Source organism: Carettochelys insculpta, chromosome 17 (assembly GCF_033958435.1).
Source record: "Carettochelys insculpta isolate YL-2023 chromosome 17, ASM3395843v1, whole genome shotgun sequence".
In the NCBI taxonomy this organism is placed as follows: Eukaryota; Metazoa; Chordata; order Testudines; family Carettochelyidae; genus Carettochelys; species Carettochelys insculpta.
In genome coordinates, this window is record NC_134153.1 from 8632140 (window position 1) to 8656164 (window position 24025).

Here is a 24025-nt window from a genome sequence, read left to right on the forward strand (position 1 = left end):
GAGTTCTACCTTACAAACTCATCACATAGTAAAAAAGTGCCAGGTAATTGCAGGGCACATAAATTTGATCAGTGTCACCGCAGATTAATTTTCCTGACAGCTTGTATAAACTGAAAATGGACCATATATTTAGAGATGAAGCCTACATTGATGGCATATGTAGGGATCTGTCTATTTCGCTTTGTTTCCCATTTAAATCTCTCCAGGGTTTAGGCAAGGGGAGAGATTCTAGCACTTCAATGTACTAGCCAGTTTGGCTGGGTTAGAGCTGTTTGGCTGTATACCAGACACTGCAACAACGCTAGGGCTGTGTCTAGCCTAGCTTCCAACTTCGAAGGGGGCATGGTAATTAGGGTGTCCGGAGATTAGTAATGAAGTACTGCGGTGCATATGCAGCACTTTGTTAGGCTAAATCTCCCCTGGGGCAACTTCAAGCTGTGAAACTTTGAAGTGCCGGCTTGCGTGTAGCCGCAGGTCAGCTGTGGGTACTTCAAAGTGCCTGTGCTCCTTCAAAGTCCCTTTCCTCCTCAAAATAATAGGTAAGTAGGTAAGTAATAATAGGTAAGTAATAGATAATGTAAGTAATAAATAATAGGTAAGTAATAGATAATGTAAGTAGTAAATAATAGGTAAGTAATAGATAATGCTCCTTGTCTCTGAGTATATGAAATAATAAATAGCTTAGGTGAGCATTTAAATGTCAAGTCAAAGCTGAGGCATTTCATTAGGGTGGAGGGGAAAAGGCTGAGTATTTCTGCACTGGGAAGATGACATTCTTCTAACAAGATGGGGAAAAAACGAGTATCCTTCAGAGGTGGGGTAGGTGCAGGGGACCAGAGAGGTTGCAGTAGAATTAGGAAGAGGGGACTTCAGCACGTAGCCTCCATTTTGTAGCTCAGGAGCATCAGGCTGATTTTTCAAAGGCAGCAGCAGTGAGATGTGCGGGATCTTACAGGTAGTCCAAGAGCAACCAGACCAGGGGTCAGCATGGTGGTGAGAGCACTCTGTCTCCCCAGCCATCCTGGAGTTGAGTGCAAACCTTTGGCTGAAGGTAGGTATTGATTGCTGTGGTTTGTCACAAAACACTGCACGTCTGTGCCCTACTGACCTGGCTTGACTAGAGTAGTATGTCTGGTGATCCCCAGCCAATGTCTTTGTCCCTAATGGAAGGCTCTCCTCACTGGAATTCAGAGCAGCACATAAGTCATTAGCGCCTGTCCTGGATAAATAGAAAAGTGCCTCAGTCACCGTGCTCTACCCACTAATCCGCCGAAACCCCTGAGCAGCTTTCAAACACTGCTGTTGTGTTTTGACCCAGACTGTCTGTGAGGGGGAAAAAAGATGAAGCTTTTCCTCCTACAGTGTGGAACTTCTGCACAGTCTTGGGTGAATCTGAAAAGCTGCATCACTTTTGTCTTTGTCAATGAAAAATTCTAAGATGACAAATAGTGCCAAAACCCCATCACTTTTGAGAGGGGTCAGAGTCCTTCTTAACTGCCCTATTTACGCACACTGCTGTTGTTATATGAGTAGCTCTCACTTTGCTCCCCTCTCCTCCTTGTGAGGCACAAGAGGGCTTGTTAGTCTGTCACCGTAAGTTTGAGTAGTTTAAGGGCTATTTGCTACTAGGAGATTGTGTATGAGCATCACATACCAGCCATGTGTATGTCTCTCTCCTACACCACACCACAGGAGGTGGTGGTGTAAAACAGACTATTATGCCTCTGTGCCAGTTATGAATTCTCCACGCTGAGAAATCCTTAGTCCTAGTGAAGGCAAATTCACAGTCCTGCTGTGGTGCAAAAGGACAGATGCATGTATCAAAATTTCATGCTTGCCTGTCACTTGCAGAGCATACATGTAATTCGTGCATTACATACCATCCTTTCCTTCCATTTTAAAGTCAAGTATCAGAGGTGTAACTGTTGTTGGTTGGTATCTGCAAAAACAAGGAGATGTCCTGGGGCACCTTATAGACTAACAGTTTTTGGATCATAAGTTTTTGTGGGCAAAGACCCGCTTCATCAGATGCATGTCATACATCTGACGAAGAGGGTCTTTGCCCACAGAAGCTTATGCTCCAAAAAGTCTGTTAGTCTATAAGGTGCCTCAGGAATTCTCATTGTTTTTACCTTAAAGACAAAGATCCAACAGCTAAGATTTATTCCTCTTTCCTTCCCAGGATAGAAATGGCCTTATCATACTCCAAGCACATCATAAAAGATGAATGCCAGATCTTGAAAGATAATTCAGTTTCAGAATTTCAGGGTCAGGACAAATGGATCAGAGGAGCAGGATGGAGTGGTGATAAAATGAGATCAGGGTGAGGGTTTTATTCCCCCCCTCCCCCCAATTGCTTTTTCTCCTCAGTTTGTACATTATAATTTACCTGCTTCATTCTGTCTTCAGAGGGGAAATTGTTCCTCCAAGAAGAATCATTAAAGGAACATTAGCAGTAAATTATGCTCTTTCAGAGTCACTGTGAGTCGCATTTAATAAGACAGTTTCCCAAAACTCTTAAAGCAGCAGACAAAACAAAATGATATTAGTAGGGTTAGCCTCAAACGGTCTTATTGTAGTATAAACTGACTAAATCAGCACTTAGCCTGGATAGGGTACATTTCCCAAAAGCATGTTAGGTACGAAATGAGACTTCAGTTAGTTAGCACCATATGTCCATATTTTTCTTTAGCTCAAGGTAACTCCTTGGAGCCCAAATCAAAGAGCAGATTCCATTAGTGGCTACCTGGTGCTTAGCACAAAGCTGTTATAGCGGGAAAGGTTAACGATGGCCATCAAACAGGTCTTTGACCTATGGCTCAATCATAGGCCTGTTCACAGCAGATCAGTAGGCATCGTACCCTTCTGCCTATATGCTATGAGCAATTTAGCCCCTTTAAGGAGTGAGATGGTGGGTGCTACGGATTCCAGCTGTCTAAGACAATGGATCATCAGACAAGGCCTGAGCAGAAGCTGAACCATGGGGACTGATATGTTCTCTGATTGTAAAGGATGTGGCTAGGGAAGAAAAGCCAGAAGACAGTAAGTGAAGTAATTATGAATGGGGCCCTGAGAGGGAACTGAGGCAGAGCTTCAAGGGACACAGACTTGGAAAGTGAGATCAGAGAAACTGCATCCCACTATTTGATTGATATAGTGTTCAGGGGAACAAGATTTGGTGTACATTCTCTGTAACTAAACTGTGTTGTACCAAAGACTATGCCCGACTCAAACCACCCTTTTCTTTTCGTAATGGAAACAATCATTCAAGGCCTGAATATTGGACAATAATTTAGGCCCCACAGGCAATAGAATGTATAGGGGCCCCATAACCATTGCCTCTGACCATCTCACAATGTTTAATGTACCTAACCTTACAACATAAATATAAAGAGGATACTTCCTGTCCTGTTCCAGGTGGTGAAATGAGGCACAGAGAGGCTAAGCGACTTGCCCGAGGTCACAAAGTAAGTCTGTGGCCGAGCAGCCATTTGACTCTTGCTTTCCCAAGTCCTTGTCTACCATCCTCACAGCCAGACAAGTGATATTCAGACCGCCAAGGTTCAAGAGCAAAATGACCAATCAGCATTACTCAAAAAGCCACAGTCCTGTGAATTCACTGTTTCATTTACTATAGTACTGGGGCTGTCTTCATGTCATGTGCTGCAAAGTAAAGAGCCACTTGCAGCTGGACAGCCTCAGTCTGAATATCGTAGCACTAGATTGTCCTTCCTATCCCATGGATAAGCCACATTGTACAGGATGGAACAGCCTGATGTATGAAGACAAAAGGTTTAGGAATGTGAAGTAATAGCAGAAAAGCCAAATTCCCAGCTCTTCACTTGCTTAACCAATCCTGCCAGTGGATGGCTCTTCTTGAAAAATAGACGTAGGATTTGAAAATATGACTTGCATAGCAAAAGTAGCTGAAATGACAACATTTTAACCTGGCTCAATATTGTCAAAAATGCAAAAGAGTGAAATGCAATCATGGAATGGGAATTTCCCAGCTGGAGTAGACTAATGCTATAGTCTGTCCTCTAACCTTTCTCTGACATACATGCTTTGAGACAGATTTGAGATATCCCAGAAGAGACAATTGGTGTTCCCCTAATTTTTTCCATCTGTGGGCAGAATAAATTTTATGTGCATCAAGGCCCTGTGTGGGTGTGCAACACTAATAGAAAAGCATGCTGACCACTGTGGGTGCCCTTCTAAATCAGCTGGGTGGTACCTGAATTTCTCCTGGGTGGTTGCTCAAGTGCTCAATTTGGCCACGTCTACACGTGCACGCTACTTCGAAGTAGCGGCGCCAACTTCGAAATAGCGCCCGTCACGGCTACACGTGTTGGGTGCTATTTCGAAGTTGAAATTGACGTTAGGCGGCGAGACGTCGAAGTCGCTAACCCCATGAGGGGATGGGAATAGCGCCCTACTTCGAAGTTGAACGTCGAAGTAGGGCACGTGTAGACGATCCGCGTCCCGCAACATCGAAATAGTGGGGTCCGCCATGGTGGCCATCAGCTGAGGGGTTGAGAGACGCTCTCTCTCCAGCCCCTGCGGGGATCTATGGTCACCGTGTGCAGCAGCCCTTAGCCCAGGGCTTCTGGCTGCTGCTGCGGTAGCTGGGGATCCATGATGCATGCACAGGGTCTGCAACCAGTTGTCGGCTCTGTGGCTCTTGTGTTGTTTAGTGCAACTGTGCCTGGGAGGGGCCCTTTAAGGGAGTAGCTTGCTGTTGAGTCCGCCCTGTGACCCTGTCTGCAGCTGTTCCTGGCACCCTTATTTCGATGTGTGCTACTTTGGTGTGTAGATGTTCCCTCGCAGCGCCTATTTCGATGTGGTGCTGCCCAACGTCGAAGTTGAACGTCGACGTTGCCAGCCCTGGAGGACGTGGAGACGTTATTCATCGAAATAGCCTATTTCGATGTCACTACATCGAAATAAGCTATTTCGATGTAGCGTGCACGTGTAGACGTAGCCTTTATGGGAAACTTTGGAGACAATCCTGGGGTAACTTGCTCATAAAGGAAGCTTCTTCCTGATCACAGTTCAAAATTCATTGGTTTATGCTTGCAGTCATGTAGAGTCTCCAACTCTTATCCCATCTAATGATTAGCTTGAAAGAGCTAATTTTTAAACCTTCATGGCTGGCCTCTTTTATATCTTGTGGCAGGAAGTGGGGACTGTATTGCATGGAAAAGCATTTCCTTTTATGACCTGTGAATATGTTGCATTGTGCTGAGCTTAGTCATTTATTCCAGTCAATGATGTCGTCACATTGCTAAGTCCTTTTCTGTAACTAGACAAAAGAGAAGAACAGGCATTCTAGACTAGACTGTGAGTAATCAGTGACGTTGTCTTGAAGGGTATAAATGACTGAACAAGATGCAAGGCTTGGAAGGAACTGAGTCAAACTGTGTCCAGAATCCAGGCCATGGACATACCCACAAATTGATCTGAAGACTGAGTGGGTTGTGATCAGCATACAGCAAATCCCAGCCTTCCCTTCAAAGTGAAAGTTAGAATCAAAGGTCTGACTGCAGGAGCAAGAAAATCTTCTAAAGCGAAGTAAAATCATCTGCTAAACTGTGTGCTCACTGTAACAGCAATGGCTCTGGTAATTGTACCTGGCATTCACAGAAGGTATTGGACAGAAAGGATGGTAAATGTTGCAGAATTCAAATTACTCCCAGTCTGGTCCATGATGCCCATTCTTCTCTTTTATATAGTTATAGAACTGGACTTGGTGATATGACAACTGGAAGGCTTTATGAAAGAGATTTACAGCAGAGGACACAGGAGTTGGGAAATGTTAATCCCCTGTCTGGGTATACATTCTGAGTGGGGAGAATGCAGGCAGTGATACTCTCAGTGCAAATGGTTTCTCTCTTACAGCCATTATGTTCGACAGCACTGGGCCTGTCTCTCTTGTCAGCTACAGCCACGTGAATTAAGAGTAACACTATTGAAAACAATGAGATGAATCCTCCCTATTGCTGTACTGACTCCCTCAGAGCTTTGATTTACACCAGGGGAGGATGTTGTAAGAAGACGAGGGCCTAAAACATAAGCTCATGTATCACAGGCCTAGTGTGAGGCCTGAGGCCTAGCCCACAATAGTCAAGACTGCTAATGTAAAGCTGAAGTGAATCTGTGAACGAGAGGCCGGGAAGAAGAAGAGGGTTGATATTACAGAAATGCTCGTACCTGAGAGGTACTAGGCACAGGACATAAACACATTCCAGAGGGTGCCGTACACCTCATTAAAAAACATCTCAGTACCAACACACACTCCCCAGCTGACAGGAACATACTGACACAGGTTAAGGAGAGGGTCTAAACCAACAGTATGATAGTGACTTAACCCCCATGTACTAGGTAAGGGGTGGTAACTAGGTAATGATATATCAGGAGTTATGTGTAACTTATTTTGTACCTATGTATAAAAATGTACTCCAAGATACTGGCTTTGTCCAGCCTACGGCGCAATGAATAATCCTGTCGTTGACTGAGCTGAGTCCATTGTCATGGAGTATGTATGTATAGTGGTTTGGCAGAATTTGATGACAATTATCACAATAAAATGGTTCATTTAACAATAATCCTGGCAAGGCGCCTTCATATCTTATCTGATTTTGTGGTCTTTGGGGCTCTCTTGGTGTCTACCACATTAGCCAAACGTGCAAGGCTACTGTGAGATACAGAGGAAGCATACGCATGCAACCAAACAATTACCATGATTGGACAGGTCAAGAGATCAGTCAGGACACTACATCAGTGACTTCTACCTACCATGGAAGAGTCCCATCCATTTTATGTTCACATCTATGTTTTACACCTAGAAAGGCTTCAGATATTTCCATCCAAATGCTTAACAGAGAATAGTCTTTCTAGGAAATGAGAACTCTTGTGGACATTTCCAGTTTTCACTCAAACATCCCAAACTGGAAATTTTACAGTGAAACGAAAAACACTTCAGTTGCAGAAAACTGTGGGGAAAAAATAAAAAATATTGACCATCTTTAAAAAAATGTTTTTGCAGGAGAAACTTTTTCTCCCCAGCCAGCTTTGCTCACTGTATGTAGCACTAAAAATTAATGGAATGACACTGGTGTAATGCAGCAGGAGAAAAGAAGTAGGTCTTGAGTATTTATGCAACTTGCAAAGGATTATTTTCTGAGCTATTCACCTTTAATGCACTCTGCCATCAAATTTCTCCCTTTCAGAGTGCTACAAAATGCAGCAGTAAACCCCTAGTTTTTATACCTGTCAGATCACTATAGAACCCAAAAAAATCATTTCACTGACTTTGCGTGACACAACAACATTAAAACAGCCATATTGGGTCAGACCAAAGGTCCCTCTAGCCCAGTATCCTGTCAGACAACAGGATGCCCAAGAGGGAATGAACAGAACAGGTAATCATCAAGTGATTCCCTCCACTGTCACTCATTTCCAAACTCTGACAAACAGAGACTGGGGATGTCATTCCTATCCGTCCTGGCTAATATGTGTCGATGGACCTATCCTACATGAATTTATCTAGTTCTCTATTGAACTGTGTTAAAGTCCTGGCCTTCACAACCACCTCTGCCCAGTAGTTCCACAGCCTGACACTGAGATGCATGAAGAAATACACACCTTCAGGATGGCTCTGGCCATGCTGGTGCAGGAAGAACTTGGTCAAGGATGAAGTGCAAAAAGGACAAGTATCTAATTGAAGGCTATTTTCCCTGAAAGGGAGTGGGGTTTTTTAGGGCTGCAGATGTTGCATCAGCCACCAGGGAGGTGGAAAACATCTGAGAATGCCCCCTAGTTAAAATTCTCCCAGGACAAAACTAACCAAATGCATCTGTTATTTATGACAATTGTTACCCTAGCGATCAAATATGAACTTCCTTCAGCTTCGCTGCAGCTTTCATGCTGCTCCCATTGCAGCTACCTGAGTAAATCATTTGCATTGTTGTTGGCTTTGCTGAGCTGCACACAGCTGTCAGGGAACTGCAAGCTGAAATCTACTTACGCCTCTGTGAAGGCAACAGAAAAGCGTCCTGCGACCAAATCTGTTTCAGACCAAGAGAAAACCGGACTGCAGGAGTGGTAAAAGAGAGCTGCAGCTAGGAACCAGCCAGCCAGACCACAGCAGATTAGGTGAAACAGGATCTGCGATATTGCAGAGTTAGGGTGACCACATTGCCCTATGGCAAATACAGGACACCAGCCTTCTGGGGTTGGGGGGGCTGCTGTCCCATGTCAGGGCTCCTTGGCAATGGGGGCTGCTGCCTCATGGGGAGCCACTGGAGATGGGGGCTCCACAGCCTTCCGATGGGAGGGAGTGGAGGATGGGAGCTCCACAAGTTCCTGGTGGGGGAGGTGTGCCAAAAATAGGGACCCTGCAACCTCCTGGTGGAGGGGGAGGGACCCCTGGCGGAAGGGGCTGCCATGCTGGGGAACGGAACAGGGTAACTGCCCCAGGAAGGAGCTGCCCTCCAGCAGGAGCTGCCTCCTCAAGGCAGGGGATGCTGGGGAATGAGGCAGCCACTCTATGGCAGAGCTCACTGACAGAGGAGGCTGCCACCATGGTGTGCTGAGGAATGGGGCAGCTACCCCTTGGAGTAGCTACCCTCCAGGAGAAGCTGCTGCCCCACAACAAGAGGCACCAGGGAACTGGGCAGCTGCCTGCAGCAGAGGCTGCTCCCCTGAGACACCGGGTGTGGGGGAACAGGATCACTGAAAAATATGAGACAATTTGCCTATTTTCTTCAAAGTTGGGATGCCTGTGAGACAATTTAAATAAGGAACCGTCCAGGGAAAAACAGGACGGATGGTCTCGCTGTCCACAGTTGTGTAATGAGAAAGTGGCCACCCAAGGTGAAAAAAATCAATGTATGTTGACTTGTGCTCTACTGAATGAATGAAAATCAATGGACTTCATTTGCAAGACTCTTACGTATGGAACACAGTGCCACAGAAGTGCATTAGGACAGTGAACTACTGTGAACTGTTAGCTTGCAGGGAGGAAAGAGTTAAGTCCGAACTGAAGTTCTACAAATGCCTTCAAAATATTAGAACAATCATTAGGAAATTGTGAGTTGCAATCAAGCGGCTGGGGTGGGGGTAATTTTATGAGGCTCAGCAGAGCATGTGTTAGGAGTTCCAGCAAGTCCATTTCTTACATCCCTATCTCTCTCAGTTAGTTTTCATGAACAGTTTGGCATTCACAGCCAGTGTGGTCTCCTCCCAGGTGCCACAACACAGCGTGTAACTCCATGCAGCCCAAGTACCATAAGCAATGGCTTTCAAAAGGCCTGTTCACCATAGCCATAGCCTGCTTTGCTACCATGGTGTTTATAACTCAGAGAAATCCTGCCTCACCACTGAGCAGCACCCAGCCTGATTTCCAACTCCACCTTGGCAGTGCCCCAGGTGGGATCAAATGAGAGATTGAAATGGTGGTTAAACGATGCACTCATTATCTGTTTGAGAGAGAAGCTCTGCTTTTGGGATGCACGTTTGTCCCTAACCGTGACAGAGACCCTCTGTCAGATGAATGCATGATTAGAAAGCACAAACTTAAATCTAGACTGTCATGTGACACGGCAAGGGTAGGGTAATGCTTACGGGGAACATTGAAAGCCCTGCAGCCGGAGCATAGGATATGAGAAGCTGGAGATTTTCCTAAGGTCCTGCAGTTTCTCTCCTGTTAGTGGGAGAGTTGAGGTAAATGCTCAGAAACTTGGCAGAACATTTGGAACAAACAGGTGGTCCAGTGTCTACTGCTATTGACAGAAAGGCCATTACGCTTCACCCAAAACTACAACTCTCACTTTTTTTTCCCTGAATAACTCATCAGGTCAACTGATTGTATTACAAGTGTTTTAATCCATTATTTTGGCCCTTTACAATGAGATAAAGAGATTCCGTCCACATAAAGCAAAGAGACAGTGGATGGTTTTCACAGGAAAGGCCATTTAGAGCATGGGGCAGAAGCTGTAGGTTCACCTCGGGTTTTCTCACGAGGAAAGCTCTCTGTAAAATATCAAACGGTCATGCAAAATCATAAAAGGCAACATGTAGCATGGTCTGAGCAGACAGTTCTACAAGAGCTTGTTCTCTCTCCACAGTCAAAAGAAAGAGAGGAGCACACATGCCAAATGTTACATTTGTCGCTTAAGGTGCTTCTGGAAAGCACTCAACTATGAAGATGGTAAGAGTGGTATTTGAAGCTGAGAAAAGAACCGCAGGCAGAAAAAGTAGATTGAAAGGGGTTCTTTTTTCAAGCTTTGTGAAGTTCTAAGAGAAATGGTAATTCACACCTGGGCTGGATTTTCACATGCTCATGTAAAATTGCACAGGTAACCGACCAGTTACATGCCTAACAAGTCATTTGCATGTGCAAATTGTGTGTGCACAAATGGGGTTGGATTCTCCACTGTCTTGTGGTTTGTGTTGCCATTTAGATCTGTGCAAAGCGGCACCCAATCAGACAGAGTTTTGCATTCACTCTGAAGGAGCTTAAATGGCGATACAAAAAGCAGGATAAAGGAGACTCAATCTGGATGGGGCCCAGAACATTGGGAGCACTACCAGACAGCTAGGAAGATTTGACATATACCAATGAAAACAGAGGCACCTGGAGCCATCATCTGGTCTGATTCATGCTGAAATCCTTGGAAAGTCTCCTATGGAGTGAAACAGGAAGTGGATTGTACCCTTGGCAAGGGAGCAGCATTACAGGACTCATGGGAGGCAGCATGTTACTGTGAGGTCTGAGGTGCTCACATGAGCTGTGTTGCAGCAGCGTTCCTTCAAAGAGCAGGTGTGATGCTTGTTCGTGCAACTCAGCCATACGAGACACTCAAGAAGGGGACTGAATAAAATCCTCCCACATGCAGAACCATCACCAATATTATCTGCCTAGGGAATATAAGAGTAGGCTGATCACCACCCTGTGGTACCCCTGCATGGCTTCTGCATGGCAGCAAAATTACATGAATGCTTGAGGCTCAAAAGGGCCCTTTTTCCCCCAACACAGACCTCAAGATGTCTATGTCCTCTGCAGGGCTAGAACGTTCTGTGGACAAACTTTCAAAGCAAGAAAGAAAGGGCAACTCCTTCTGCCTGGCCTGGAAAAGAAAGAATGTGAAAGATTTCAATATGAGGGAGATTTAGGTTGGACAGCTATGGAGGGCTTCACTATGCAGCTAAGAAACAATGTGAAGAGCTATTACCCTATTCCTATACATAACAAGAGGGAGACCCCTGAAAACGAAATTGGGGTCTCTTTGGCCAAAGGAGGCCATGAAGCTGCAATGCATATGCCCGTGGTAAAGCCAGCAGTGCAAAATATCAACCCAGAGCACTGCCCAGGAGTCCTGCTTCTTCCTAGCTTAGAAGTGACATGGCTGGTGCACTTGTGCTGGAAAGAGGACTGGGCACACAGATGGCTCTCTCTGCTGCACTCATCCATCTCTTGTTCAACTAATGGACACTCTAGGGGCAGCAGCACACAAGAGTTGCTTTCATGGTTCAACCAGAGTTATAATTGCTTTGATTCCAAAAAATCCCCCAATTGTTCCAGTGCAGGAAAGGGCTGGAAAAACCAATGGCTTTGTAGAGCAAATATGGTGTAAGGCCAACACCATCAGCAGGAGGAACAAACCTGTGACCTTAGGAACTAAAGCCATGTCCCTCTACAGCATAAGCTGAAAGTCCACTGCCTCTCAACTAAGGCTGTAGAGAGGACTTTGCTCTCCCGTATAAGTGATCTCTCTGCCTCCAGGGTTACAATAGCATCACAGCTCTTGCAAGACAGGAACCACTTCTCTGCCTGGGTACCCTCTTCAGCCTGCCTCTTCCTTTCGGGATGACTGTAATTCATTGTGGCCATCTGCACAGTCATTGACACAGGTGGATGTGCCTTGCATTTGTACAGACAGCTGGGGCAAGTCCCCTTGTTAAAACACACAGTGACAAACGCTGAGCTTCAGGGAAATGGTGCCACCCTTCAGCTTTAAGAATCTGGCCTACACTTGGCATTGTTGAAAAGGTGCCAGGCAAAGTGGCTGTGTTCCAGCTGTGCAAACTGGGGCAAAAAGCTGCATTTCTTAATCTCTGCTGTGCTGAGACAAGAGTTACGAGGTGAGACTCCATCTCTCAGAACACACACATGTGTGTTTTTACCACCTAATTCTAATCTAGGGAGCTGTTCTGTGACTCCTCAAAAGGTTTTGGCGGGCAGTTATAGTAATGCAGCTCTTAGTCCATGATCCTTGTTTGGAAGTTGTTTGCCTAGCCCTCCAAGTCCCTTGTTTATTATGTGTCATGGAGTCTGCAGACTGTTAAGGTACTTGGTGCAGTACACAACTCGCCCTATGAAAGAACTGACTGCATAACTAACCATTCTGTTTTATTTCCACCTACTTGCAAGTTTATGCCTGTTCCATGGGAACTTAATAAGTGGAACTGGAAAAAGGAAATCAGGTTTCAGGACAGAATCACTAGGATAGAATGGTTCTCAGGGTTCATCTAGTCTAACCCCTGCCCAGATGCAGGATTTGTTGTGAATTAACCATCCAACACAGATGCCTCTCCAGCAACCTTTTGAAAACCTCCTGTGAAGAAGATTCTACAGCATCCCTAAGCAGACTATTCCATTGTCCTACTGTACCTAATACAGGTTGAACCTCTCTAGTCTGCCACCCTCAGGACCTAACTGGTGCTAAACCAGAGAATTTGCTGAACTATAGGAAGTCAACATTGTCTAGCAGCATTACCAACACTTCCACTGCTTACTGGGCTCTTAGAAGACATTTAGGGATAAATTAGAGCTAAATAACAGCATAGAACTCTGAGAGATAGGACTGGTGGCTGGAAACAGACTTTATTGGACCATGGGAAACTTGGCCACACAAATGATAAGTGGACATCTGGCTAACTAAAATCGGGCCAGACCATGGACATTGACAAATCAGACAGTACCAGGCTAGGAAGGTTCAATTTGTAACTGGAAGTTTTTTTCCTGAGATTTAATCTAAATCTGCTTTGCTGTAGTTTGGATGCATCTGGCCTTCCCTCTGTAGCAAATGAGAAAAACATTTCTCCATCTATTTCTCTGGCAGCCTTTCAAGTATCCAAGGACCTTTGCCATATCCTCCCTCAGTCTTCTCTCTCCCTTCAGCCTTTGCTCCTGTGGCTTGCGTTCCATCCCTTGGATCCTCTTTGTTGCTCACCTCCAGATCTTTTCTACTCTTTCTACACCACTAGAGAATCAGGAATACAAGACAGGACCAGTAAAGCTTCTACCTGTGAGCTTGGCCTCTCAGTCGGTTACGATGTCTGCAGCCCTCTGAAATTTACCTCACTGCAGACCTTGCCTTATATAATTTCCTAACAAAGGGGACAGGCCAGGATTTTGAGCTGCCACAGATCAGGAGCATGTGCATGCACTGTGGGGGTATTAGCAGTTGATACCCTCAGCTCAGAGGAGCCATTCTGAAAGCCAGCAATAACAAGGGACTTCCAATTTTTCCTCTTCCCTGCCCTGTCCTGTTTCCCAGTGCTCGCAACCAGGACAGGAAGCCTTAGAGACAAGCTCTGGGGTCTCTACACCACAGCTGGGCAGGAAAGTTTTTTTTTTTTTCCCCCATGCCAAAAGAATGATTGCCGTTAAAAAAATAAACCTTATTCTTCATTGGGATAAAACCGAGACCTTGTAATTGTGTCTTCATGGGTCACAAATGAGAGCACCACATTCAGGTGATGCAGCTGAGAAATATGCAAGATACATCCTAAAACGATGCTGATTATTCTCCTGTGAGGTATACCAAACCAGCCAACCACAAAAGAGAACTTCTTTCTCACCACACGGGCTAACAAGAAACAAAAAAGCAGTTCTGTAGCACTTGAAAGACTAACAACATAATTTATTAGGCGATGATCTTTCTTCCATTAGACCCACTTCTTCAGGCCCATGGCACTGCTTTTTTGTGTAGATACAGACTAACACAGCTACGTCTCTGTGGCTAACAAGAAGTAATACTAACGATGAGGCATTCCCATTTGTATCACCCCAGATCACTAGATTTAAAGGTAAGAGGGTCTTTTCAAACAGTCTAATCAAATAATTAGATTCTTCTGATCTGAAAATGACAGCCATATAGCCAGGTCTATATATAACTCAGTATATTACCTCCAATTTATGCTGTTGCCAATCCTTCAGTGTCTAAAACTGAAATGTTTATTTAGAAGACAGAAGGAAAACTGAGAGTTAAAATGGGTTAAAGGAATCAAACACATGCAACAATTATAAATTATTGTACCCGTGATGGAATAAACTGCGGCTTAAATCAAGTCTCTGGTTGCTTCCAATTCATTGGAAGGTCCTCAGTCCTTTGCTTAGAATGGTCGCATTTGTACAAGTCCGTAGACCAGAGCAGGGCTGGGTAATACATTTTGATGGGGACCACTATAAGATTTTGGTAAATTGCCAAGGTCTGCCGCTTTCTATGGAGGGAGCCAGAGTGAAAGTAACTTAACTTTCTTACAAGGACTGTTGTATCACAACCCTCCCTGGGTGGGGGCTGCTCAGGCAGGAGACTTGGGGGTCTGATACACTTGTAAAAAAATTTAAGCATGGGGTTGAGTGGGGGGAGGGACTCAAGGCAGGGGTTTGGAGACCAGTGGGGTGGGGTGGGGTGGGCTGGGGGCTCAAGGAAGAGGGTAGGAATTTGGGGGGGGTGCAGAAGACAGGGCAGGGGTTGAAGATGTGGGGGGACTCAGGGCAGAAGCTTTGGAATGTGGGAGTCAGGGTTGAGGGGCGTGAGGAGGGGCTCAGGGCAGGGACTAGGGATGTGGGGGGTACAGGAGTCAGGATTAAGGGGTGAGGGGGGCTCAAGGTAAGGAGCTGGGGCGGGGGAGAACTCAGGGCAGGGGGTAGTTGCATGCGTGTGGGGCAGTAAGCAGGGAGGGCAGAGGGTCTGAACCCCACCCCCCACCGAGATTCATACCTTGATGCTACTTGCTCTTGCCCCTCCCATCACTGTCAGGGAGTGAGAGCTTATTATTTACACGACCAGTCTGTCAGCCCCATTGGTTAGGAGTCAATTTGTTTTCTTTTAACTGAAATAGTTACACCAATACACCTCATAACATGGATGCAGTTAAACTGGTATAAAGCTACTAATATCCTGATATAACTGTGTCTAAACTAAAGGGGTTGCACACTTTAACTAGTCTGCTACAGGGAAGGAGGTACAACTTTTGTGTACAGCCAACCATGGGGCTTGATTCTTTGCTGGCTTGTATCTCATGTGGTCAAGTAGATTCTGGTTCAGGACAGTTTTTAAGCTCCTTTTTAATTTTAAGCACGTGCTTAAGTCTCACTGAAAACTTATGTGGGTGCTTAATTGCTGTGCTGCCTTGGGAGGGGCCCCAGAACTGTGGCTTTCCATCTTGCAGCAAGTCCCCAATGGGGACAAAACACCATTGTTGATACAAAGTGAGAATTCTGACTTGTTAGTATTTTGTGCTTACTGGCAGGTTTAAGTCGTCCTGCAAAGGGCAGGACCGTGGTGAATCACGCTCAGTTATCAGAGTTCTTCCTTTCAATGATGAACCATTTTGTTAAGCAGAGAATTAAACATGTGAGATGTTGGCTTCTCAAAACAGCCGCCTCAACAAAGGCAGCTGATCTTGGTTGCCATGTGATACATTAGCCAAGAATGACTAATCCTAGCCCCTTTGTGCTGCAGCCGTCCTTATAGCTGGATCTAAATTAAATAAGATCAAGTTTTCATCGTTTTATGTAACCACTCAGTTTGCTGTAGCGGGGCAGGCCTTACATGATATTTTTGTATTGATTTTAATTCGTTTGATTTCTCTTTTTCTGAGATGTCAGCTGTGGGGAATAAAAGACCAAGGAAATGTTGTGCCAGATCAATTTAGCTCTTAGATTTTCCTCCTACTGTTTACAAAAAAGTGGAAAAGATTAAATTAATCTACAGGCTCCTCTACAAAGAAGAAAGAAAACCCTGCAGTTGGCTTTAATCTTCTGCTGGATCATTTAAAACAGCTATGTAATTGTCTTTCCCCTACCCCTCCCTGAAAGGATTTTACTACGGTCTCTGCTCAGCATCTGCTTGAGCCAAACAGATGGCACTTTCACTTATTGTCATTTAGAAATTCTCCTCTTCCCTCTGTCTTGGGCATGTTCTGATGCCTATCGAAGGGGTAATATTTCTGACATGCACCCAGGTTGATCTATACAGATCTGACGTGGGTGCTGGATTTGCTTCCATCCAGCAGTCTTAAGCTGTGTCTACATGTGCACGCTACTTCGAAGTAGCGCCACTAACTTCGAAATAGCGCCCGTCGCGGCTACATGCGTCGGGCGCTATTTCGAAGTTAACTTCGACGTTAGGCGGTGAGACGTCGAAGTCGCTAACCTCATGAGGGGATCGGAATAGCGCCCTACTTCGACGTTCAACGTCGAAGTAGGGACCGTGTAGACGATCCGCGTCCCGCAACGTCGAAATTGCCGGGTCCTCCATGGCGGCCATCAGCTGGTGGGTTGAGAGATGCTCTCTCTCCAGCCCCTGCGGGGCTCTATGGTCACCGTGGGCAGCAGCCCTTAGCCCAGGCCTTCTGGCTGCTGCTGCCGCAGCTGGGGATCCATGCTGCATGCACAGGGTCTGCAACCAGTTGTCGGCTCTGTGGATCTTGTGTTGTTTAGTGCAACTGTGTCTGGGAGGGGCCCTTTAAGGGAGCGGCTTGCTGTTGAGTCCGCCCTGTGACCCTGTCTGCAGCTGTTCCTGGCACCCTTATTTCGATGTGTGCTACTTTGGCGTGTAGACGTACCCTCGCAGCGCCTATTTCGATGTGGTGCCGCGCAACGTCGAAGTTGAACATCGACGTTGCCAGCCCTGGAGGACGTGTATGCGTCTACACGTGCACGCTACTTCGAAGTAGCAGCACCAACTTCGAAATAGCGCCCGTCACGTCTACACGCGTCGGGCGCTATTTCGAAGTTAACTTCGACGTTAGGCGGCGAGACGTCGAAGCCGCTAACCTCATGAGGAGATAGGAATAGCGCCCTACTTCGACGTTCAACGTCGAAGTAGGGACAGTGTAGACGATCCGCGTCCCGCAACGTCGAAATTGCTGGGTCCTCCATGGTGGCCATCAGCTGGGGGGTTGAGAGATGCTCTCTCTCCAGCCCCTGCGGGGCTCTATGGTCACTGTGGGCAGCAGCCCTTAGCCCAGGGCTTCTGGCTGCTTCTGCGGCAGCTGGGGATCTATGCTGCAGGCACAGGGTCTGCAACCAGTTGTCAGCTCTGTGTATCTTGTGTTGTTTAGTGCAACTGTGTCTGGGAGGGGCCCTTTAAGGGAGCGGCTTGCTGTTGAGTCCGCCCTGTGACCCTGTCTGCAGCTGTGCCTGGCATCCCTATTTCGATGTGTGCTACTTTGACGTGTAGACGTTCCCTCGCTGTGCCTATTTCGATGTTGGGCTGAGCAACGTCGAAGTTGAACATCGACGTTGCCGGCCCTGGAGGACGTGTAGACGTTATTCATCGAAATAGCCTATTTCGATGTTGCTACATCGAAATAAGCTATTTCGATGTTGGCTTCACGTGTAGACGTAGCCTTAGTGATGGAGAATATTGGTGTCACATTCTAGCAGTGAAAAGCTCTTGGAGTTGTTTGGTATTGAATTGTGTGGAATGTAATTCTGACATTTGCACCCTAATACTGACATCTTCACACTTCTTCCTGCTAAACACATGAAATTCTCATTTGAGCATTGCTTTGAACATCACAGACTCACAGAATACTAGAACTGGAAGGGACCTTGAGACATCATTGAGTCCAGTCCCCTGCACTTACTGCAGGATCAAGCACCATCTAGACTATCCCTGATAGATGTTTATCTAACCTGCTCTTAAATTTCACCAGTAATGGAGATTCCACGACTGCCCGAAGCAATTAATTCCAGCATTTAATCACCCTGACAAATACAAATTTTTTCCTGTCCCATCTAAATCTCCCATGCTGCAATTAAATCCCATTGCTTCTTGTCTTCTTGCACAGTATCATGAAATAATTGTCCTATTGTGAAGATTAATGGACTCTTCTTTTGTAAACACTGAAGGCAAAGTGGCTTTGAAATATTGCAGTGCAGGTAAATACAAGACCTGATTTCTGACTTAGATATTCACCTATGTGTAAAAATGTTTGTGTAACTGTGTAATACATACTTGTAATTAGTGCTCATCAAGTGTGACTACAAGTTTGCATGCAATCACACCAGCCACCTCTGCATTTGGCACATGATTTTATATATATATCTTTTCTTTATGGAGTTACATGCTTCTCCTGTTCAAAAGTCAGGCCCATGGTCAACAACAGTGCCATGAGCTAGCCAAAAGCATTCTGGGTATTAACATGCAAAATAAGCAAACACTCCACTCCAAATCTCTTCTTCCTGTTCCCACCATGGTGAGTAGATTTAAAAACCTGCTCCAGCTGAAGCGGCATTAAAACATGAACTTGCTTGTATGGAATGGCTTTGAGAGGTGCTTTAGTTTATGTGAAAAATTGGCAGCTATGTCAGTGATGGGATGGTTAAAGTATTAAATGGACCTAAAAACATAGCTCCAATGTACTTAATGCCTATTGACGAATTTAAGTGGAGGCCAAAATGCAAAATAGGCACACTGGCTTGATGAGTAGACTGAAGGCTGGTCAGTGAAGATACAGGGCTGATTATAAGAAGCTGCCGCAAAGATGGTGATATGCAAAACTGGGAAACATTGCTATTCTGTAAGATTAAACATCAAAGGGCCTGCAGAGCTTACCCCTTCAAGGCATGATGTGGCAATGAGTTTAAAGTTCTGCATTAGAACTAATTCAATCCCCCTGCCTACCGTTATACTAGACAGTTTATCTAATGCATTAGGTTAACTGCATTCATGATTCCTTAGAACTTAACAAACATTTCTGAATTACTATAAAAAGATTAAATAATTAACCTTCAGTAACGCCTTCTTAATTGAGGTGCATTAAAGCATAGGGCTAAAGACCTGCCATGAATATTGGTTCAACATACAGACTCACGGATTTTAAGGTCTGAAGGGACCATGGTGATCGTCTAGTTTCACCTTCTGCAGATTGCAGGCCACAGATCCTCTCCCATCTACTCCTGTAATAGACTCCTAACCTCTCCCTGAGTTGCTGAAGTGTTCCAGTCAAGGGTTAACAATTTCAAGTAGCAGAGGATTCACCATTTTTCATTAGTTTAAATCTGCAGTTGATGCCTGTTCCATGAAGTGGAGGAAGGCAGAAAAAGACCCAAGGTCTCTGTCCATCTGATGCAGGGCAAAATTCCTTCCCAAACCTAAATATGGTGATCAGTTAGACTTTGAGCATGTGGGCAAAACCTACCAGGTGGACACCTGGGAAAGATTTCTCAGTACTGACTCAGAGTCCTCCCCATCTAGTGTCCTGTCTCCAGCTCTTTCTTTATGTTCATTAATATTCTAATTTAGTTGTGGGACTGTTCGCCAAAAATTGGAAATTGTAAGCAAACATTGATGAATGTGTTGCAGACACCAAATTTTTAAAAAATGCATACCAATATTCACTCTAGAAATTGATTCTAAGCCTGAAGTATATTCATCCAGCTGGGAAACAGAAGCAAGGCTGTACCTAGGTGTATAATAAAAGATACTCTGTACAGCTTAAACAATCTTTGGTTTCACATCTGGATTGAAAGCAGTTAATTGAAACTACTCCACAGTCAGAAACCAATTGGCAACTTATATCTGAGAATCAATTGAATCATGAACTAGTTCAAGAAAATCATAACTGTCTTGCAGAACACCTGCAAAAGCAAAATTGTTTTATTTAAAAGTATTTATCCAGCTCTGCTAAGTGCAGTATTCTTATTTCCTTTTTATGTGTGCAAAACGGATGCACAGAGGTTAATTGACTTGCCCAAGGCCACAGACTTGTGTGCTGAAGAGAATGCATTGTCACCTCCTACGCTACTCAACTCGATTAATGCACTTCAAGCCTGACTTGCAATATCTCTATTTGTTCGGTGCTGGGGTTTTTTTCTGCCACTAGCTTCATATTTGAAGAACTCTGTTAAAAGGAACAACACTTCCATTAAACCAGTTTCTTGCAGGAGCAAATCAGCATTTAAATCTAGGTTTCCAGCTGGGGAAGCTGCCATGCCACCTCACATTATGTATTCCCATGATGTTCTCTCAGGTTTTTTCAATGAATGCACAAGTGGAATTAGAAAACCATGAGACAAAATGTAAGTTTTTCTATACAGATCAGTTAGAAAAAACTTGCATTTTGTCTCATGGTTTTCTAATTTCACTTGCTTAGAAATGTATTTCATCAATAATCTCTGAAGATGCCTATTAGGAGATAAAACTGCCTTCTGAGCCCCACAGCTAGTCATTTTTAATCCTAAACAGAAGGTGATCTGAAATACAAAATATTTGGACTTCAATTGCACTTGTCTCCTATTAGGGATAGCTTGCATCTATTATCAGCTGCCTTCCAAAAAATGGGCTGTTTGATCTGAAACTGAAAGTTTGGTACTATATGCGGCCTTCTCAGCAGACATATCTCAGCCCTCTTCAGCTGACAAAAGGATGCTGAGCTGCTTTCGTTTAACTGACCTAATTCCTTCCTAGGTACTAGTTGGAGACCTATGTAAAAAGAAAATATTTTGTGGACATACTCATTTACAGTCTAATTGGCTAGATATTAACTCCCCTCCTACCCCCAAAATTCCTGACTAGAAGCTCCAGAAAAGTTTTCAGACATGAGACTGGCATCAACAGAAAAACTACAGAGGCTGATTTCTCTCTTCTTCACATTCATGCCCAGATTTCTGACATTTTCAAGCCTATTGCTCCAGTGCATAAATACCTTTGGAGAATTAGAAATGCCTCCAAAGTAAAATGTACATAAGAAAATAGAACACTGGCTAAACTGTGTTATCCTGTGTGCTATTCTATACACTCTATAGTGTTACATCTTCAGCTTGTGTAAATTGGCATAGCTTCTCTGAACTCAAAGGCACTACTATGATTTATTCAAGGTGAGAATTTGGATAATATACACTCCCTCTCTCTCTTTTTGGCTCTCTCTCTCTGACACACTCACTTTTTGTGCTTTAAAAGCATCTTTTTGCCTTGTACATTAGTTCATTTTTAATGTTTATATTATGACATGCACCATAAGTTTGTGAAATTGTGTTCTGTTGCCGTAGGGAGGAAATACAATGATATCAGTAGATATAATCTGATGATTGGGAGAAAGGAAATGTATGTTTCCCTGATACTATGACAAATAGTTCTATGTAAATTCTCTTGCACTTGCTTGCTGAGGAAAGTCAGAGTAAAAAGGGGGGGATTTGATTTATTCCAGTGGTGCTATAAAGTGAAAATGTATAGAACACATGAGACCAAGTTTTCATTCAATGGAATTATGCCAGTTCATACCTGCTGAGGGGCAGGTGGGCCCCAATGACTGTGTTGAACACTGGGGACATTATTAAAATGGGGAACTGGCCTTGTTTTCCCCTGAATTTACAGAGAGCCAACTCTCCAGGGCATACTTTTGAAACTCTTCCTGCCACTTGCTTAAGTGCAGTGGAGAGACACTAATTTGGCCAAAGCAGACGTTGGACTTTATTTGGACATCCCTAATATCTGAGTTCCCTGGGTGTAAGTCCGTCAGTTTCAGAGGAGTTACTCCTCATTTACACCAGTGCAAGGTCAGGCTTAAGCACCAGGACCGATAAGAAAAGACCTTTGCTTCTTTTTTGCACAAAAATTGCACAGGATGGGCAGATGCTTTGGTTCTCAGAAACAATCTGACTTCTAGATAAATTACACTGTTGAAGCTGGAAAATGAGCGGTATGTCAGTTACACTCCTTTTCCCACTCTGCACCCTCTTTGGCTGTGAAGCAGCCTGCCCTAAAAGTAAGCACATGTTCACCTGGAATCCCACTGCCTTCTGCTCTGCAGAGACCACTTCTCCAGATTACCCTTGGTCATATGAATGCAAAGGGTGACTAATACTGAGCCTTGCCCAGAGCAGACTGCAAAGTTTTGCCAGCTTCTCATGTCCACTAGAGCAGTGTTTCTCAGGTGGGGTACCTGTACCCTTGGAGGTATGCAGACATCTTCCACAGGATACGCACCTCACGCAGATCAACGTTTCTCAGTCTGGTGGGCTGTGACTCCACAGAGGTGTCACAGGCTGGCTTTAGGGGGATTACACATGCAGGACCATTTCAACTGCCTGGCAGCCCACACCACCTGTGAAGTTAAGTTGCATGCTCACAAATGAAACACAGGCTTGAGTGGCACACTGCAGTGCAAGTAGAACATTTTCTGTCCATCAAACTCCATTATACTTATATAGGAAAAATGAGAAGAGGAGCAATTTTTTCACCAGTCAGAGTGTGCTGCCATGTGTGTGCATTTTAGGTCTGATTTGGTAAGCCAGCAGGTTTTAAGTGAGGTGAGACTTGGAAGAAGGCAAGACAAATCAATCCTGAAAGGGGTACAGCTCTCTGGAGAGACTGAGAACCTCTGAGCTATAGCTGCTGGCTTGCCACACCACCAGGTCCCCAGGAAGTCACTGAGGCTACGTGTCCGGATGGTGGGTGCTATTTCGGGATATGGTGGCATCCCAAATAGCTGTCCACATCTATGTTTATTTTGTGCTTAGGGCACCACGTAGACATAGCCTGAGTGACCAGGCTCTGTAGGACTGGTGTCAGCTGTTGTGCGCTAGAAAAGCCAGCTGCTGCTAGGCAAAAAACAAACAAACAAACACACTCTCAGTCCACCCAGACACCTTCCTGCTCCCTGACCTCCAGAGCAGCTCCTTGCAGCCTCCCAGTGCGAGCAGAGAGCACAGCAAAGAAACTCACCTGGATGACCGTCTTCAGCGTGGACGCTTGCACGATGGTGGTACAGATCAGCGAGTCGGGCTGCTGGTCCCTGCCGTAGATCTCCCCCATGGTGAAGATCATGGGGATGGCCAGCAGGAAAGAGGCCACCCAGATGCAGCTGATGAACTTCTTGGTCCTGCTCCTGGACATGATGCTCTTGGCTTTGAAGGGGTGGCAGATGGCCATGTAGCGCTCCACGCTGAGGCTGGCGATGTTGAGGGCGGTGGCGTAGGTGCAGGCGTCCCGCAGGAAGTAGTAGCCCTTGCAGACGGCGCCGCCGAAGGCCCAGGGGTGGTGCACCCAGATGAAGTTGTACAGCTCGATGGGCATGCACAGCAGGAAGATGAGCAGGTCGGAGAAGGCCAGGCTGGCCAGGTGGTAGTGCACCGTGCTCTGCAGGTTCTGCAGGGACTTCTTGCGCACCAGCGTGTAGGCGGTGATGGAGTTGCCCACGGTGCCCACCAGGAAGAGCGCCAGGTAGATGACCGTGACCATGACTTTGGAGTAGATGTCGGTGTTCACGTCCAGGTCCTCCTCGTCCGGCCCCTTGGAGTAGAGCTCCGAGCTGTTGGAGAGGTTCCCGGCTGCGGGCGGCAGCGCAGAGCCCGTGGGCTGCAGGGGGCCCAGCCCCGGGGGCTGCTGCCCGGCCGACGTGGCGTTCAGGTGCATGGCCGGGATGCGCGGCGGAGGCGGCGGCCCCGGGTGGTACCCAGCCAGAGGCGCCCGCCCGCTCCGCCCGGCGGCAAGCGGCCGCTGCAACCCAAGTGGAAACTTGGCTGGTGGAAAGGTGCCGGCCAGGGTCCGCCCCGCCGGCTGGGAGCAGCCTCCAGCGCCTCGCGGGCTGGGCTGGGCTGGGCTGGGCTGGCGCGTCCTCTCCGTCCCAGCGCGGCTCGGCTCGGCTCGGCTCGGCTCCACGCTGCGAGCGGCGCGGCCGCGGTTTCCTAGGGCCGGGCGCTCTCAATCCCGCAGCCCGGGAGCGGGGGCGAACAGACTGGAAAAGCCGGAGCCGGGAGGATCCCGCTCATCTTTATCCCCTT

General features: G+C 45.9%; 1 protein-coding gene across 1 annotated transcript in view; it reads right to left on the reverse strand.

Annotated features, from left to right (window-relative positions):
• NTSR1 (neurotensin receptor 1) overlaps positions 1-23657 on the reverse strand; it is a 118448-nt gene extending 94791 nt beyond the window's left edge. The window contains exon 1 of the mRNA XM_075011969.1: positions 22968-23657. Coding sequence (XP_074868070.1) covers positions 22968-23657 — 690 coding nt within the window. The remainder of the gene's footprint in view (positions 1-22967) is intronic.
• Positions 23658-24025: the final 368 nt, after the last annotated feature.